Consider the following 13,759-nt stretch of genomic DNA (forward strand, 5'->3'; position numbering starts at 1 on the left):
TGATGAGGAGAGGAAAGGAGAGGAAGGAGAGGAAACCATGACCCAGTGGAGTGACAGAGGCCTGTCAGGTGATCATGTTTCCGGACCCCGGCAGCCTTGGCCTATAGCAGCATAGCTAAGATGTGACCTAACGATTAGACGACCCCCTAAGTATGATAATTTGTCTGTCTATGATAGTAACTGGAACTACTGAATTAGTAACAGTAAGCTTTTTCAAAGAGGAAGGTTTTGAGTCTGATCTTAAAAGTAGCGATGGAGTCAGCCTCCCGTACCTGGACAGGGAGCTGGTTCCATAGCAGGGGGGCTGGTAGCTAAATGCTCGCCCCCCATTCTACTCCTGGAAACTCTGGGAACCACAAGTAGACTAGCATTCTGAGAGCGGAGCGGTCTATTGGGCTGATAAGGTATCACTAGCTCCTCCAGGTAGGATGGAGCTAGGCCTCTGAGGACCTGGTAGGTCAGAAGAAGGGTTTTAAAATTATTCTAAATTTAACGGGCAGCCAGTGAAGCGACGCCAGTACAGGAGTAATATGATCTCTTTTGTCAATACCTGTCAGAACTCTGGCTGCAGCATTTTGGATCAACTGGAGGCTTCTTAAAGAGTTGTTTGGACACCCTGATAATAAGGAGTTACAGTAGTCCAGCCTGGAAGTAACAAATGCATGGACTAACTTTTCAGCATCATGCTGCATCAGTAGCTTCCTGATCTTTGAGATGTTCCTCAAGTGAAAAAAGGCACTTCTAGAGACTAATTTAATGTGTGAGTTGAAGGAGAGATTTTGATCAAAAGTTACTCCTAGATTCCTCACAGAGAGACTAGATGTTAATGAGATACCATCTAGAGTGATCATGTGATCCAATCTATCCCTGAGAGGTTCAGGACCAAACACCATGACCTCAGTTTTTCCTGGGTTAAGGAGGAGGAAATTTGAAGACATCCAGGACTTTATGTCTTTAAGACAGGTCTGGAGCTTCACTAACTTCTCTGTCTCCTCGGGTTTCATGGATAAATAGAGCTGAGTGTCATCAGCATAACAATGAACATTTATCCCATGCTGCCGAATAATGTTCCCTAAGGGAAGCATGTACAATGTGAAGAGGATTGGTCCGAGTACGGAACCTTGAGGAACTCCATGGCTAACCCTACTGTATGAGGAGGGAACGCCGTGGACATGGGCAAACTGGTATCTATCAGATAAGTATGATCTAAACCAGTCTAGTGCTGTCCCTTTAATCCCAATCACATCTTCCAGTCTCTGTAACAGGATGCTGTGATCAACTGTATCAAAAGCAGCACTGAGGTCCAGCAGAACCAGCATAGAGACCAGTCCATGATCGGAAGCTATGAGAAGATCATTAGTGACTTTAAGAAGTGCTGTTTCTGTGCTGTGGTGAGCTCTAAAGCCTGACTGAAACATCTCAAACAGGCTGTTCCTCTGCAGGTGCTCCAGTAACTGAGTCACCACCACCTTCTCTAGAACTTTAGAGATAAAAGGAAGGTTGGATATTGGCCTATAATTTGCTAAGACATCGGGATCCAGTGATGGTTTTTTAAGCAACGGCTTAATCACTGCCACCTTGTAGGACCGGGGTACATAACCTGACACTAAAGAACCATTGATCTGGTCCAGGATAGAACTGCCTATCAGTGGTAGAACATCCTTCAACAGGTGTGTTGGGATGGGATCTAAAGGACACGTGGTGGTCTTGGATTTCTGAATTAGCGATGACGCCTCAGAAAAATATATAGGGCTGAAGGAGCTTAAGGGCTCGTTGGAGACCCTGTATGTTCCCACAGTCGGCACATCTGGTGATGGTCCAGTTGTTGGGATGGCCTGGTTAGCTTTCTCTCTGATAGCTAGAACTTTATCAGTGAAGAAGCTCAGGAAGTCTTCACCACTAGGGAAGAAGGGATACGTGGATCTAAAACACTGTGACTCTTGGTTAATTTGGCCACAGTGCTGAAGAGAAACCTGGGGTTGTTCTTATTTTCCTCAATCAAAGAAGAAAAATAAGCTGTTCTAGCCTTGCGAAGGGCCTTTTTGTAAACTAATAGACAGTCTTTCCAGGCTACATGGTAGCTGTCTATTTTACAAGAATGCCACTTCCTTTCCAGTCTTCGCACTTTCTGCTTGAGGGTCCTGATATGTGAATTATACCAGGGGGCACACCTCCTCTGATTTACTATTTTCTTTTTCAGGGGGGCAACAGAATCAAGCGTGATTCTCAGTGAGGTTGCTGCACCTTCAGCAATAGAGTCAACCTCAGCAGGGCTAAGATTATAATGACTGATCCCTGGGGAAACACACGGTGGTCCTGGGATCAGCACAGGGATCGCTTCCTTAAACTTAGCTACAGCATTATCTGAAAGACATCTGCTATAGTAAGACTTTGTTCTGAGCATAGAAGAATCCTTAATCATAAATGTAAAAGTGATCAAAGAATGGTCTGACAGGAGTGGGTTCTGAGGGAACACTGACACATGTTCTACCTCAACACCATAAGTCAGAACTAGATCTAGGGTGTGGTTAAAGCTGTGAGTTGGTTGGTTTATCTGCTGGAGGAAACCAACTGACTCAAGTAATGAAGTGAAGCCATTTCTAAAGCTGTCATTTATAACGTCCATATGGATATTAAAGTCTCCAATGATAATGACTTTTTCCGTTCTAAGGACCAAGTCAGATAAGAAATCAGAGAACTCAGACAGGAACTCTGAATGTGGCCCAGCAGGGGGCCGATATACAACTACAAACAGAAGTGGCTTTTCTGTCCTCCAGTTCAGATGAGTGATGCCAAGAGTCAGGCTTTCAAATGAACTGAAGCTATGTTTTGGTCTGGGATTAATTAATAACTTGGAGTGATAGATTGCTGCCACTCCCCCTCCTCGACCAGTAACACGTGGAATATGATAATTAAGATGGGTAGGAGTAGATTCATTTAAGCTCACATACTCCTCCTGAAGCCAGGTCTCAGTAAGACAAAATAAATCAATGTGATGATCCGCTATCAGGTCGTGCACTAACAGGGATTTACACAAAAGAGATCTAATATTTAACAGTCCACACTTAATTGTGATATTAGTTTCTCCAACTTGTGCTTCAGTATTAATTGTAATAAGATTTTGGTGATTGACCGCTCCCCTGCTCTGTGCTTGGTGAACTTTTAACCGTGGAACAGAGACTACCTCTATAGTGTTAAATATGTTATTGTTGGTGGATGAGGGTTCTAAGGAAGCAGCAGAGAGGTGTGTAAGACCACAACTCTGCATCCTGGTCTGGACCCTGGGTTGTCAGGTCACTTTGGGTCTAATAAAATTAGCCAGATTACTAGAAATGAGAGAAGCACCATCCCGTGTGGGATGGACACCGTCTCTCCTAATCAGACCAGGTTTTCCCCAAAACCTGCTCCAATTGTCTATAAAGGCCACCTGGTTATCGGGGCACCACCGTGACAGCCAGCGACGGAGCGACGACATGCGGCTAAACATCTCCTCGCTGGCCAGATTGGGGAGGGGACCAGAGAATGCTACGGAGTCCGACATCGTTTTTGCGTAGTTACACACCGACTTCAAGTTAATTTTAGTGACCTCCGACTGACGAAGCCGGGTGTCGTTGGCTCCGACGTGAATAATAACTTTACCAAATTTACGATTACGTCTCGCCAGCAGCCATAAATTTGCTTCTATGTCGCCCGCTCTGGCCCCCGGAATGCACTTAACTATGGTCGCTGGAGTCGGCTTCACGTGGCGCAAAACAGAGTCGCCAATTACCAGGGTTGGTTTCTCGGCGGGTGTGTCGCCGAGTGGGGAAAAGCGGTTAGCCACGGGAAGCGGTTGGTAACGCAATTATGTCGGTGGACTTCCTTCGGTTCGGGGGATTTTTTTTCTTTTTCGTACATCGAAAGAACCAACGGGCCTGTCACGACCGGATCGACGAAAGTCTGCCTGGGATAAGTGGCCGAAATACGTTTCCAGAGACGCTAAGGTTCATCTTCCGCTGGTGATTAAGGGGTAATTGCGTTAAAATCGTAAATCGGATTAATGATGGCGGATTAATCCGGGTTAACGAGTCCGCTTCGACAGCCGTAGATTTTCGCGCCGTTTTTGACACTTGAGTTTCCGGTTTACGCGGACGTTTTAAACTTCGTGTAAACAAAACCTTTCGTGGGTTTTTTTTTATTTTTAATTTTGAAATGCATTGTACACTCCACAATTTTTAAAGCCACAGATTCTGTCAAGATGTTTTAATTTTCGGTTTTCTCACAGCGTAGCACAAATGTCCAACGTTGCTGTCCAGTGAGGACGGTGCGTGACGCAGCGTAATCATCGTTTATTACACTCCGTTATAAACATGCCAGCAGCATTAGCTCCCGTTGAGACAAGGGGGTCGTGGGATGCACACAGTTCATCATCACACTTGTGTTCCTGTTCAGGAAAAACACGCCCGTTTTACGTCTTTTAGATTCAACAGATGCAACTTGATGAAGTGGCAACATAACACTAAAAAAATAGACAGCATTCGTCGTAAAATACAATTACACACTCAATAAGATGGCTGTAGTTGAATCCCTCCCTCGCTCTGCCTCATACTTTCACCAGGAGCAGTATCTCCTTTCTCGTGGAACGACTATAAAGCTCATTTCCACCTTCACCGACGCACAATTTTGTCGAGCGTTGATGTTTTTAACCACGTGGAAATGTTGCCAACACGGAAAGCTACGAGGGAAAGTGAGGGGAAAGGGAAAAGGAGTGGAATTTATGAAACAAAAAGAGGCGGGAAATTAACCAGAGTTAGGATGACTGGCTGGGAATAACAGTGATATATATTCAAATGAATTTACAGACAACTTAGTTGATTTTCTCCTTAAATTAGACAATATTTCCCTGCCCTCCCCAAGTTCATTTGCTCCACAGAAGAGCGACGGCTTTGCAGATGCCCACGTCATTGTAGTTGAAGTAGCAAAGACCAGCAAAGGTGAGGGTAGACAGGAGGAAGAGGCCCGCGTTGGCCATCTTGACCTTGGGTTCGCCGTGAACGTAGTCTGTCAGCACCTGCCCGATGCCCCTGTGGGAGAACAAGCAGCCGAAGTCAGCGAAAACCCAAGCTTTTTCAGACGGCAGAGCCGCGTTTCATCACGTCAGAGACCAATCCTCTTAGCACAGACTGCTAATGATGCCAAGAGACAGCGGAGCATTCCTCCGACTGGGCCTGGTCAAAGAAAATGTGCTTTAACCCTTTGAGACGTGCACTCTGGCACTTCGGCTGAACTTGGCGGCACGCGTGACAGGGATTTGCGCCCCGGAGCGGCTGCGCCGCTTTAAATCTACACTCTGAGTGACGGAGGAGGACATCGCCCCGACGCTAAGCTGCTGCCGCGCTCTCTCAGGTCTGCAAACAAAGCTGGAACCAGCCACACGAGCTGTGAGCGGCTTGCACATTTGAGCAGGAACACCAAACAGGAAGTAGCTTTTCTGGGTTATAAATGGAAGGTGCTGGAGGGAACAAACACGATACAGCTGGCGGGGTGCTCCGGTCGCCGGCGTTTCTTACCAGTGCCCGTGCAGGGTCAGAGCAGCTGCCAGGGAGAAGTCCATGACCGGACCAGGGTTGAAGTAGGCTGCAGGTCCCATGGCCAGCAGCAGGATGCTCAGAACCCGCTCTGCTGTCCAGTGCAGGGAGGCCGCTTTGGAGCCAGAGCCCGCTGTAGAACATCAGAGCAGAACACAGGAAGTGCTGTTTACTGTCAGGGATATAAGAGGGTCGTCACAATTATCCAGTCTTTTTGGCAGCCGGTTGATTTTGTACCAAAGTGTAATGGCCACCTGCATTCTGCAGAACCCACGGCAGAAAACACCCGCACTCAGCAAATATTCTCTGCAGTCGTGTGTGACCTTTACTTGTAAGTTTCTGGGTTTCCGTTAGGACCATTTAAAAGAGGTGAACACAACTAAATCAGTTTTTTTCTGCGAGACCATTTCCGGAAACCTGTTTCATGCGACAGGAAGTGATACTGCAGCTGTCTGTCAGATATAATAGTCATTTCGTGGAGCTGTGTTATACTTCCTCTCCGCAGATTGGTTTCAGGTTTTGTTTTTAACTGAAAACTTGATAAATTGGCTTTTCCTGAATAGACACTGGCGCCGACCTTGCAGGGCCTGCGACGCGTGGATGTGAGCCGTCAGCATGTACGGCTGCTCCTGGGGCTGGTGCGGGACAACCAGCGGCCTGGCCAGCAGAGTGCTTTGGTAGAACAGAGCTGCAGGGACAAGCAGACGCATTAGCAAAGGACTCAAGACCTAAATGTAACATCTCAAACCAAATGAACCTCAGCTTTGACTGCTCCATAAGGCGCAGCCAATAATAACGATCCGATTTTGAATTCATTCGTACAGTGAGAGTAAAAAGTATTTGATCCCTTGCTGATTTTGTTGGTTTGTCCACTAATAAAGACATGATCATTCTATACTTTTAATGGTAGATGTATTTTAACATGGAGAGACAGAATATCAAACATAAAATCCAGAAAATAACTTTAAAGAATTTATTTTAATTTATTTGTTTTTCATTGAGGGAAATAAGTATTTGATCCCCTAGTATGCATTAGGAGTTCTGGCTTTCACAGACCAGTTAGACGCTCCCAAACAACTTGTTACCTGAATTGAAGACAGCAGGTCTAACTAATCACCTGTGTGTAAGACAACTGTTCACAGAATCAGACAATCAGACAGATTCCAAACTCTCCACCATGGGTAAGACCAAAGAACTCTCTCAGGACCTCAGAGACAGGATTGTTGACCTGCATGAATCGGGAATGGGCTACAAAAACATTAGCAAATTGCTGGGTATTAAAGTAACAACTATTGGTGCAATTGTGAGAAAATGTAAGAAGTATAACATGACCATCAATAGACCTCGGTCTGGTGCTCCACAGAAGATTTCACCTCGTGGGGTGGCAATGATCATGAGAACAGTGAGAAATCGGCCTGCAACCACACAGCAGGAGTTAGTGAATGACCTCCAGGCAGCTGGGACCAAAGTCACCAGGAAAACAATTGGCAACACTTTGCGCCGCAATGGATTAAAATCCTGCAGTGCCCGAAAGGTACCCCTGCTTAAGAAGGCACATGTGGAGGCTCGCCTAAAGTATGCCGATGATCACCTCAAAGATGCACAAAGTGATCGGAAGAAGGTTCTGTGGTCAGACGAGACCAAAATTGAACTATTTGGCCTAAACTCTACTCGTCATGTGTGGAGGAAGAAAAATGCTGCCTATGATCCCAGGAACACTGTGCCCACCGTCAAGCATGGAGGTGGAAACATTATGTTTTGGGGGTGTTTCTCTGCCAAGGGCACAGGGCTACTTCACCGCATCCCTGGGAAGCTTTTGGATAGAGGGATCAAATACTTATTACCCTCAATGAAAAACAAATAAATTAAAATACAATCTTTAAAGTTATTTTCTGGATTTTCTTTTTGATATTCTGTCTCACCATGTTAGAATACATCTACCATTAAAAGTATAGAATGATCATGTCTTTATTAGTGGACAAACCAACAAAATCAGCAAGGGATCAAATACTTTTTACTCTCACTGTACGTCTTGCAGAATTAGAATATATACGCCAACTAAAGAAATAGTCAAACCTGGTGACGGTTTCTAACCGAAACAGGTGAATTTATTGCGGTGATTGAAGGGAAAGAGAGAACGATAGAAGGGTCTGATGGAGGCGAATGCGAGTGTTTTTTCGTTTTAATATAAAAGCCGAATGACAGGACAGGATTTCGTGCTCTGCGTTACGCCTCCTTCGAGCAACGTCATACTTTTGCCATTCCCGTATGACGATTTAACCTCACAGCGTCACCAAAGTGTTCGAGTCACTGATTTTGATGACGTCGCGAACGTCCAGGGTTCAGGTTTACTTCTTAAACCAGAGAATAAATCGGCAACCCCGCAAACATTCGAACTCGTTAAAATCAGCTGGCCTGAGAGCGCAACGTACAAACGTTCAGAAATGTTGTAAAGAGACAGAAATGCTCACGTTTGACTCCTCTACGACACACGGAACTCAACCGGACGATCGCCGCCATGATGATCAACTAACCAAGGTCACCACCGTGACCCGGATGTAGTTTCCCCCTCTTCACAGCGACAACGATTGTGGTTTTTAAAAAGCCTAAAATTATTCATTTTAATTCAGGAATTATTCGGAATGATGGGAAAATGTGATTTAGAGAAAAGACAGTATATCAAAATGATGTGATAAAATTGATGCCGTCGAATTCCGATTTTAGACAATCACGTTCAAAATGTCAAAGCAAAGACTATTGAATTAAAACTGCGTGTGGCGTGTTTTGTGTTGTTCTCCGCAAGAATGATATTTCAGGTAAACAAGGTTATAGTGTTTTGAAAAGTTGCGTTAAAGCGATGATTTACAAACGTCACAGCGGCTGGACGCAGCCGCGCATCCGCCAGTCACATGATTTGAAAATCAGCGAAATCGAGCGACTCGTCTTCCGGCGGACACGAAGGTCACGCGGTCGCGGAAAGAAACACTTCCGGGTGTAGTCGACACAGGACGTAACCTCGGTGTTACCGGTAATTTGTGCAGCAAGGCGCTGTTCTTGCCGAAGGATGGACTCATTTGATAATTTAAGCGCGTCGGAGAAGGCGGAAGCGACGGAGCTCCAGCGTATGATCGCCATTGAACAACAGAAAGCACAGTTCCAGGCACAGGTTTGTATGCTAGCCGCTAAAATGCTAATTTGTTACCTCTGGGAGCCTCACAGAAGACACGTTTCCCTAGTGGTCACTGGCGGTACTGCATCTTAGCAGCTACCCTGGCTATGCTATTTAGCAGTAGCAGCAGAAGGATGTGTATCACCTGTGTGCTGATGCCCTCTCTGTTTATACTAGGTTCACACTTTCACTGATGTCTGCTGGGACAAATGCGTGGACAGCCCGGGCTCGAAGCTGGACTACCGGACGGAGACGTGCCTGCAGAACTGCGTGGAGCGTTTCATCGACACCACCTTGATGATCACCAACCGCTTCTCACAGATGGTGCAGAAGGGCGGCCACTGATGGGGCTGGCCCACAGAGGATGGGTTCATTTCTAACTGACCATTTCTGCCCTCGGCTGACTGCTGACAACAGCGTTTAATAACCCAATCCAAGTCCGAACGCACTTTCTTTAAGGAATTGTCTAAAAATCGGTCCTCCAATAAATGTAAATAACAGGATGACGTTGGATGAGCAAAAACATGTTTAATGTTTCACACCACTTCAGGGCAGAGTGGAAAGCAGTGCAGGAGAAGCCTGGGTGGCTCTTGACTTTTTATTTGATTGTTTTACCTGTGTCTCAAGTGTCTGTAGCTGACACATTAAATCCACCATGTTGGGAATTATGCATTTGAGCTGTAGTTTCCTCTTCACACAGCGTATCAGACAACACTCTGAATTATGCAAATCTACCTGTCGTACCAATAAAGTCACTGATTTGGATTATTATTTTTGAGAAATACAGTCTCGTTTTGTACAGTGACAGGCCAAAACACGCATTTCTGTTACAATAGAATAAATACAAAAATCTACTGGCGAGTTCATGCTATTCAACTGTTTCTACGCGGACGTTGCTGTTAACACACTACGCTAACGTACATTAAAGTGTGAGCTTGTTGATGTTTCTGGCCGCTCTGAGTGCAGACTTCATGGCCGTTTCGATCCATCCGTGTGGCGTGGCGGTGTGTTCCCCTGCAAAGTGTACCCGGCCCTCACTCTCGAACAGTTCTCCAGCATACTGCCCCTGCTGGTAGGGGGTGAACAGTGCAAAGGCACCCAGGCTGTGAGGATCGAGGCCCCACTTCTTCACCAGCCCGCCCGTCCACAGAGGCCTGATCCGCTCACCGTGGATCTTCACCAGGTCCTCCAGAACCACGGCCATCAGCTCATCGTCGTTCATTCCCTGGAAGAGGGTGGAGTCGTCGGAGCAGGTGTAGGAGGCCAGGAGGGCACCGCCGGCAGTCCCGGAAAAGGCGTGACTGGGATAATGGATGAAGCGAGAGGGCCGGTCGGTGATGCTCTTCCCCCCTCTGATGCCGTCCTTCTCCCAGAAACGCTCGCTGAAGCTGAGGACCACCTTGGTGGAGCTGGCGTAGTGGACCGAGCGCAGCGCTTCCATCTTGTCCCCGGACAGCGGGGGCTTGAAGTCGATGAAGAGGGTGGCCTTGGCGGTGGGCGTGACCAGTACGTAGTCCACCGTCAAGTTGCTCAGGAAGCCTGAATTGCGCCGGTCCTGATACGCCACCCTCACATTGGTGCCACCTGATTGGTCGATCAGCTTGACCTTGGAGTTGAGCAGGATGGTGGCGTTCAGCAGCCGGTAGAACGAGTTGGTGAGGTGCTCGAATCCATCCGTCACTTCAAAGTATCTACAGGTGAGAACATTCACGAGCTGCATCTTAACAATTCACGGACGAGCTCTCCACGCTAAAAACTGCCTGGTGCCACACCGCCCCCAGGTGGCCAAAAGGACACCTTCACTCACTCGGTCTTGTCGTTGATGTCGGACTGTATGTAGAGCATCTCGACCAGTGACATGTAGAAGAGGCTGTTTTCATTCAGAATGTCGCCGATCATCCTCAGAGCTCCGCGGCTCAGGTTCCCCTCCTTCACCAAGTACTCCTGTAGGACACAAACTCCCAATTTCCGAACAGAACCACCCGTGGCGAAACACTGTCAACGTCAAGAAGCTTTACCTTCACCGAGTACGAGTCGTATTTACCCAACATGCCGCGGCAGCCCATGACCACGAGGTCATCTCTCACCTGCACATGGGAAACAGGCGGTAAATCGACATCACAAAAAGAAGCAGCTCAAAGGTGATGCAAGGGTTCAGGTAAGGCTGTTCCTTTCTAGGCTACAGCAGAAATGCTCATTAAAACATGAGTAAACGTTAACACCGACCTTCTGGAGAGCTTGACCGAAGAGCTGAGCGGCCGACTTCCCCCTCTCCTGCTCAGCCAGGGGGTAATTGAGCAAACTGGGGTTGTTCTCCACCGCGTACGTCTTCTGAAGGCCGCCGTTCACGAAGTAGTAGGTGTTGATGTCATCCTGGATGAAGTGGTCGAGGGAAAGTTGTAGCTTGGCGGCGAAAGACAGCAGAATCCTGAAGAAAGGAGCGAATCGGCGGGTTGAAGTGATCTGTGTCTGAGTTGACCAGCAGCTAAGCCCCGCCCCTTTCCCCGAAGTATCTGGTTAATATTCTTAGAGATAAACATTTCCGAAGGTGAAAACGGGAATCTTGTGCGGCTGAAGCTTTGCCTCCTTTGTCAGGATCCATATTTTGCTTCAGACACTTTAAGTAAAAAGGGGTAATCCAAAAAATCCCCTGGTTTCATTTCGCTTCAGCGATTGACCGTTGTCATGGTAACGACGAGGACCAGAAAAATAAACAGAGGCACGCTTACTCACTTGTGGAAGCTGGGTATCCTCATAGCTCCCACTTCCACGTACCAGCCTTCTTTCCTGTTGCGGAACGTCTCCACGCGTCCTCCGGTCCGGTGACTGGCCTCTATTATCGTCACCTCATAGAAGAACATTAATCTGCGTTTTACGTTGTAGCTCGAACAGGAAACACACAAAAACCATCAACTTATTTTACTTTATGCCCGGCATCCTCCAGAAACTTTGCCGCCGTCAGTCCGGCAATCCCCCCGCCGACGATCGCGACGTGGCGCGGGGACTTGGTGGCGGGAAGTCCCTTCTCGACGATGTCGAGAAGCTCCGAGTAATCGGCGTCCTGCAGGCACTCGAAAAGAGGATCTCCAAAAATCCCGCCGACAGCGAACACCACCACGCCGACCAGCGCCAGAGGAACTGAGGGAGGGAGAAGCCACAATAAAACCACCAGGTTCTGCGTCCGGGAATGTTCTCAGTCATCCGGGTCGAAGAGAAATCCTGGTTTACGGGAATTCAGCTGGAATTCTGCTGGGTTTTTTGAGAGGGTTCTTCAGTTCTACATTTACTGGTGGGAATTGTGGGAGGCTCGTAAAATTGTAGTTGCTGTTTTTAGATCTGAGGGATTAGAATCAGAACCAGAGTTCTGAGCAGAACCGGTCCTGGTGGCTTCAAAAAGAACTAAAACTCCGTATAAAAATCCGTTTTACACACAATATCTAGAAAAATGCAACCTCTGGCATAAATTTACTGTCCTTAAATTCAGTTGTATTATAATTTTGGCCCAAGTTTCTTCCCGTACTTTCGTGACCCATATAAGTAGTTTATTAGGAGAAAACTGCATTTGACATCACATACTTGGACTTTTAGTTAGGTTGTGTTTACATGGTGGGTGTTTTTACAACCCCCGCTGGTACAGACTCGTTCAAAAAGAAAAAAAGAAACACATCCGCTTGATTTAAGACTTACAGAAGGTGCAGAGCGCCGTGTGAGGGATCATCTTCACCACAGAGCTCCAGATGTTGGATCTTCTCCTTCTGCCGTTGATGCTGTTTGAGGAAGATGAAACCTAAAGATGAAGAATTTAAAAAAATCAGGAAAATCGGGATCAATGTCCTTAAACACACAGGAGGCAGGCGAGGGTGGACTTCGGCTGACCTTCAGCAGAGGTAAAGTTTGGTAAGTTGTTGTAAAACTGTTCATGACTGAGGAGAAAACGAGGAGCTCCGACCCAACTAAACCTTCACTCATCCATACCCGCAGTTGCCTGGAAAACCTGGTAACCAACTAAACCCAAGGCCACTTTAAGAAAGGACCCCCTTCCTCGGGTCCTCCAGAAATATTTTCCCACAGCGGCTCCGGAGTCAACCACACTGAACAAATCAGATTAGTGAGGTTACACTAGTCATCGGCATACCTCGTTGACTCCGTCTTCACTCCTTTCAACATCTGAAATGCGCCGGAATCCATGTCACACTAATCTAAACGCTAGAGCTGATTCACCAGGATTAGTCAATAAAAGAACCCATTTATTCTCATTTAGCCATTTGATGAAATCACAGCCTCAACTGAAACCCCGAAAGATTTGTTCTTCAATGTCTCTCAGCGTTTCTTTTTAATTTACTGAAGCGGGAGAAAGAAAGACGGGTACTTACTTGCCCACAGCCTTTTGTGATGGAGCCGACCGACCGGGCAAGTTTTTATCTTCTGCAGGAGGTGAAAGCGAAAGGAGACGTCTTGAAAAGTTTCGTTTTCCAGACAAAAAAAAGCAGCTGAGCAAATGCTAAGTTTTTGACCGAATGAGTAACAAGAAATGACCACAAGCTGACCCGGCATGAGGAAGAGCAGGAATTTGTTCCTAATCTTTGAATTTTCTGACTGATTTGAGGATTAAGGTGCCCTGAGGGGAAACTCACCTGCTCAGGTGCGACTTAAGCATCACGACGTCTTATGGCGACGTGAATTTATGCACCATCCTCAGCTGAATGCAGCATTATCTGGGGCCAAGGGTCGGGTTTTATTTAACATTTTCCTCTGCATGTGTGGAAACTGAGAGTTCAGTGACCTAAAGAGGATTCAAATTGAGGTTTTGCATGTTAATGTATAATAAGAGGTGTGAATTTTTAAAAATAATAGATGTTCTCAAAACCGCTGTGCCGCTTTGATGCCCTCTACCACTTGGGTAAAGTGATTTTCTGATGCACAAAGGATGTGGTTTTAAAATGTGCATCTGCACCACTGCGGTGCAGACGGCTGAGTCGACTTTCATTATAGCCTTTGTGTGAAAATACACATTCATCTTTTA

At 46.7% G+C, this 13,759-nt stretch overlaps 3 protein-coding genes across 5 annotated transcripts; 1 reads left to right on the forward strand and 2 right to left on the reverse strand.

The window, feature by feature from the left end:
- Window positions 1-4,312: 4,312 nt before the first annotated feature.
- sdhdb (succinate dehydrogenase complex, subunit D, integral membrane protein b) lies at window positions 4,313-8,171 on the reverse strand. Its single transcript, XM_057050089.1, has 4 exons — window positions 8,039-8,171; window positions 6,145-6,255; window positions 5,550-5,700; window positions 4,313-5,063 (listed from the first exon to the last, which is right to left on the reverse strand). Exons 1-4 carry the CDS (start codon window positions 8,085-8,087, stop codon window positions 4,898-4,900), a joined length of 477 nt encoding a protein of 158 aa, XP_056906069.1. The 5' UTR covers window positions 8,088-8,171; the 3' UTR covers window positions 4,313-4,897.
- A 266-nt stretch (window positions 8,172-8,437) lies between these two features.
- On the forward strand, window positions 8,438-9,406 carry timm8b (translocase of inner mitochondrial membrane 8 homolog B (yeast)). Its single transcript, XM_057050098.1, has 2 exons — window positions 8,438-8,733; window positions 8,914-9,406. Exons 1-2 carry the CDS (start codon window positions 8,632-8,634, stop codon window positions 9,079-9,081), a joined length of 270 nt encoding a protein of 89 aa, XP_056906078.1. The 5' UTR covers window positions 8,438-8,631; the 3' UTR covers window positions 9,082-9,406.
- Window positions 9,245-13,219, reverse strand: il4i1 (interleukin 4 induced 1). Of its 3 annotated transcripts, none has more exons than XM_057050049.1 (8): window positions 13,110-13,219; window positions 12,424-12,523; window positions 11,660-11,874; window positions 11,470-11,582; window positions 10,963-11,164; window positions 10,755-10,823; window positions 10,544-10,680; window positions 9,245-10,427 (listed from the first exon to the last, which is right to left on the reverse strand). In XM_057050049.1, exons 2-8 carry the CDS (start codon window positions 12,452-12,454, stop codon window positions 9,659-9,661), a joined length of 1,536 nt encoding a protein of 511 aa, XP_056906029.1. In that variant the 5' UTR covers window positions 12,455-12,523; window positions 13,110-13,219; the 3' UTR covers window positions 9,245-9,658. The 3 variants fall into 3 exon arrangements, with proteins under 3 accessions (XP_056906029.1, XP_056906030.1, XP_056906028.1); XM_057050050.1 differs by lacking the exon at window positions 13,110-13,219 and adding an exon at window positions 12,872-13,057; XM_057050048.1 differs by lacking the exon at window positions 13,110-13,219 and adding an exon at window positions 12,613-12,791.
- Between the last annotated feature and the right edge of the window lie 540 nt (window positions 13,220-13,759).

The sequence above is a fragment of the Takifugu flavidus genome, chromosome 12 (assembly GCF_003711565.1).
Source record: "Takifugu flavidus isolate HTHZ2018 chromosome 12, ASM371156v2, whole genome shotgun sequence".
In the NCBI taxonomy this organism is placed as follows: domain Eukaryota; kingdom Metazoa; phylum Chordata; class Actinopteri; order Tetraodontiformes; family Tetraodontidae; genus Takifugu; species Takifugu flavidus.

What these genes read in the sequence shown, in the direction of transcription:
- sdhdb (XM_057050089.1), bottom strand. Translation starts at nt 8,087, where the DNA reads ATGGCGGCGATCGTCCGGTTGAGTTCCGTGTGTCGTAGAGGAGTCAAA. An exon ending in CGCGTCGCAGGCCCTGCAAG is followed by an intron (nt 5,701 to 6,144) that starts GTCGGCGCCAGT and finishes GATGTTCTACAG; the next exon opens with CGGGCTCTGGCTCCAAAGCG. An exon ending in CTGACCCTGCACGGGCACTG is followed by an intron (nt 5,064 to 5,549) that starts GTAAGAAACGCC and finishes GTTCTCCCACAG; the next exon opens with GGGCATCGGGCAGGTGCTGA.
- timm8b (XM_057050098.1), top strand. Translation starts at nt 8,632, where the DNA reads ATGGACTCATTTGATAATTTAAGCGCGTCGGAGAAGGCGGAAGCGACG. An exon ending in AAGCACAGTTCCAGGCACAG is followed by an intron (nt 8,734 to 8,913) that starts GTTTGTATGCTA and finishes TGTTTATACTAG; the next exon opens with GTTCACACTTTCACTGATGT.
- il4i1 (XM_057050048.1), bottom strand. Translation starts at nt 12,705, where the DNA reads ATGAGTGAAGGTTTAGTTGGGTCGGAGCTCCTCGTTTTCTCCTCAGTC. An exon ending in AAACTTTACCTCTGCTGAAG is followed by an intron (nt 12,524 to 12,612) that starts GTCAGCCGAAGT and finishes CTTCATCTTTAG; the next exon opens with GTTTCATCTTCCTCAAACAG. An exon ending in CACGGCGCTCTGCACCTTCT is followed by an intron (nt 11,875 to 12,423) that starts GTAAGTCTTAAA and finishes TCCCTCCCTCAG; the next exon opens with TTCCTCTGGCGCTGGTCGGC.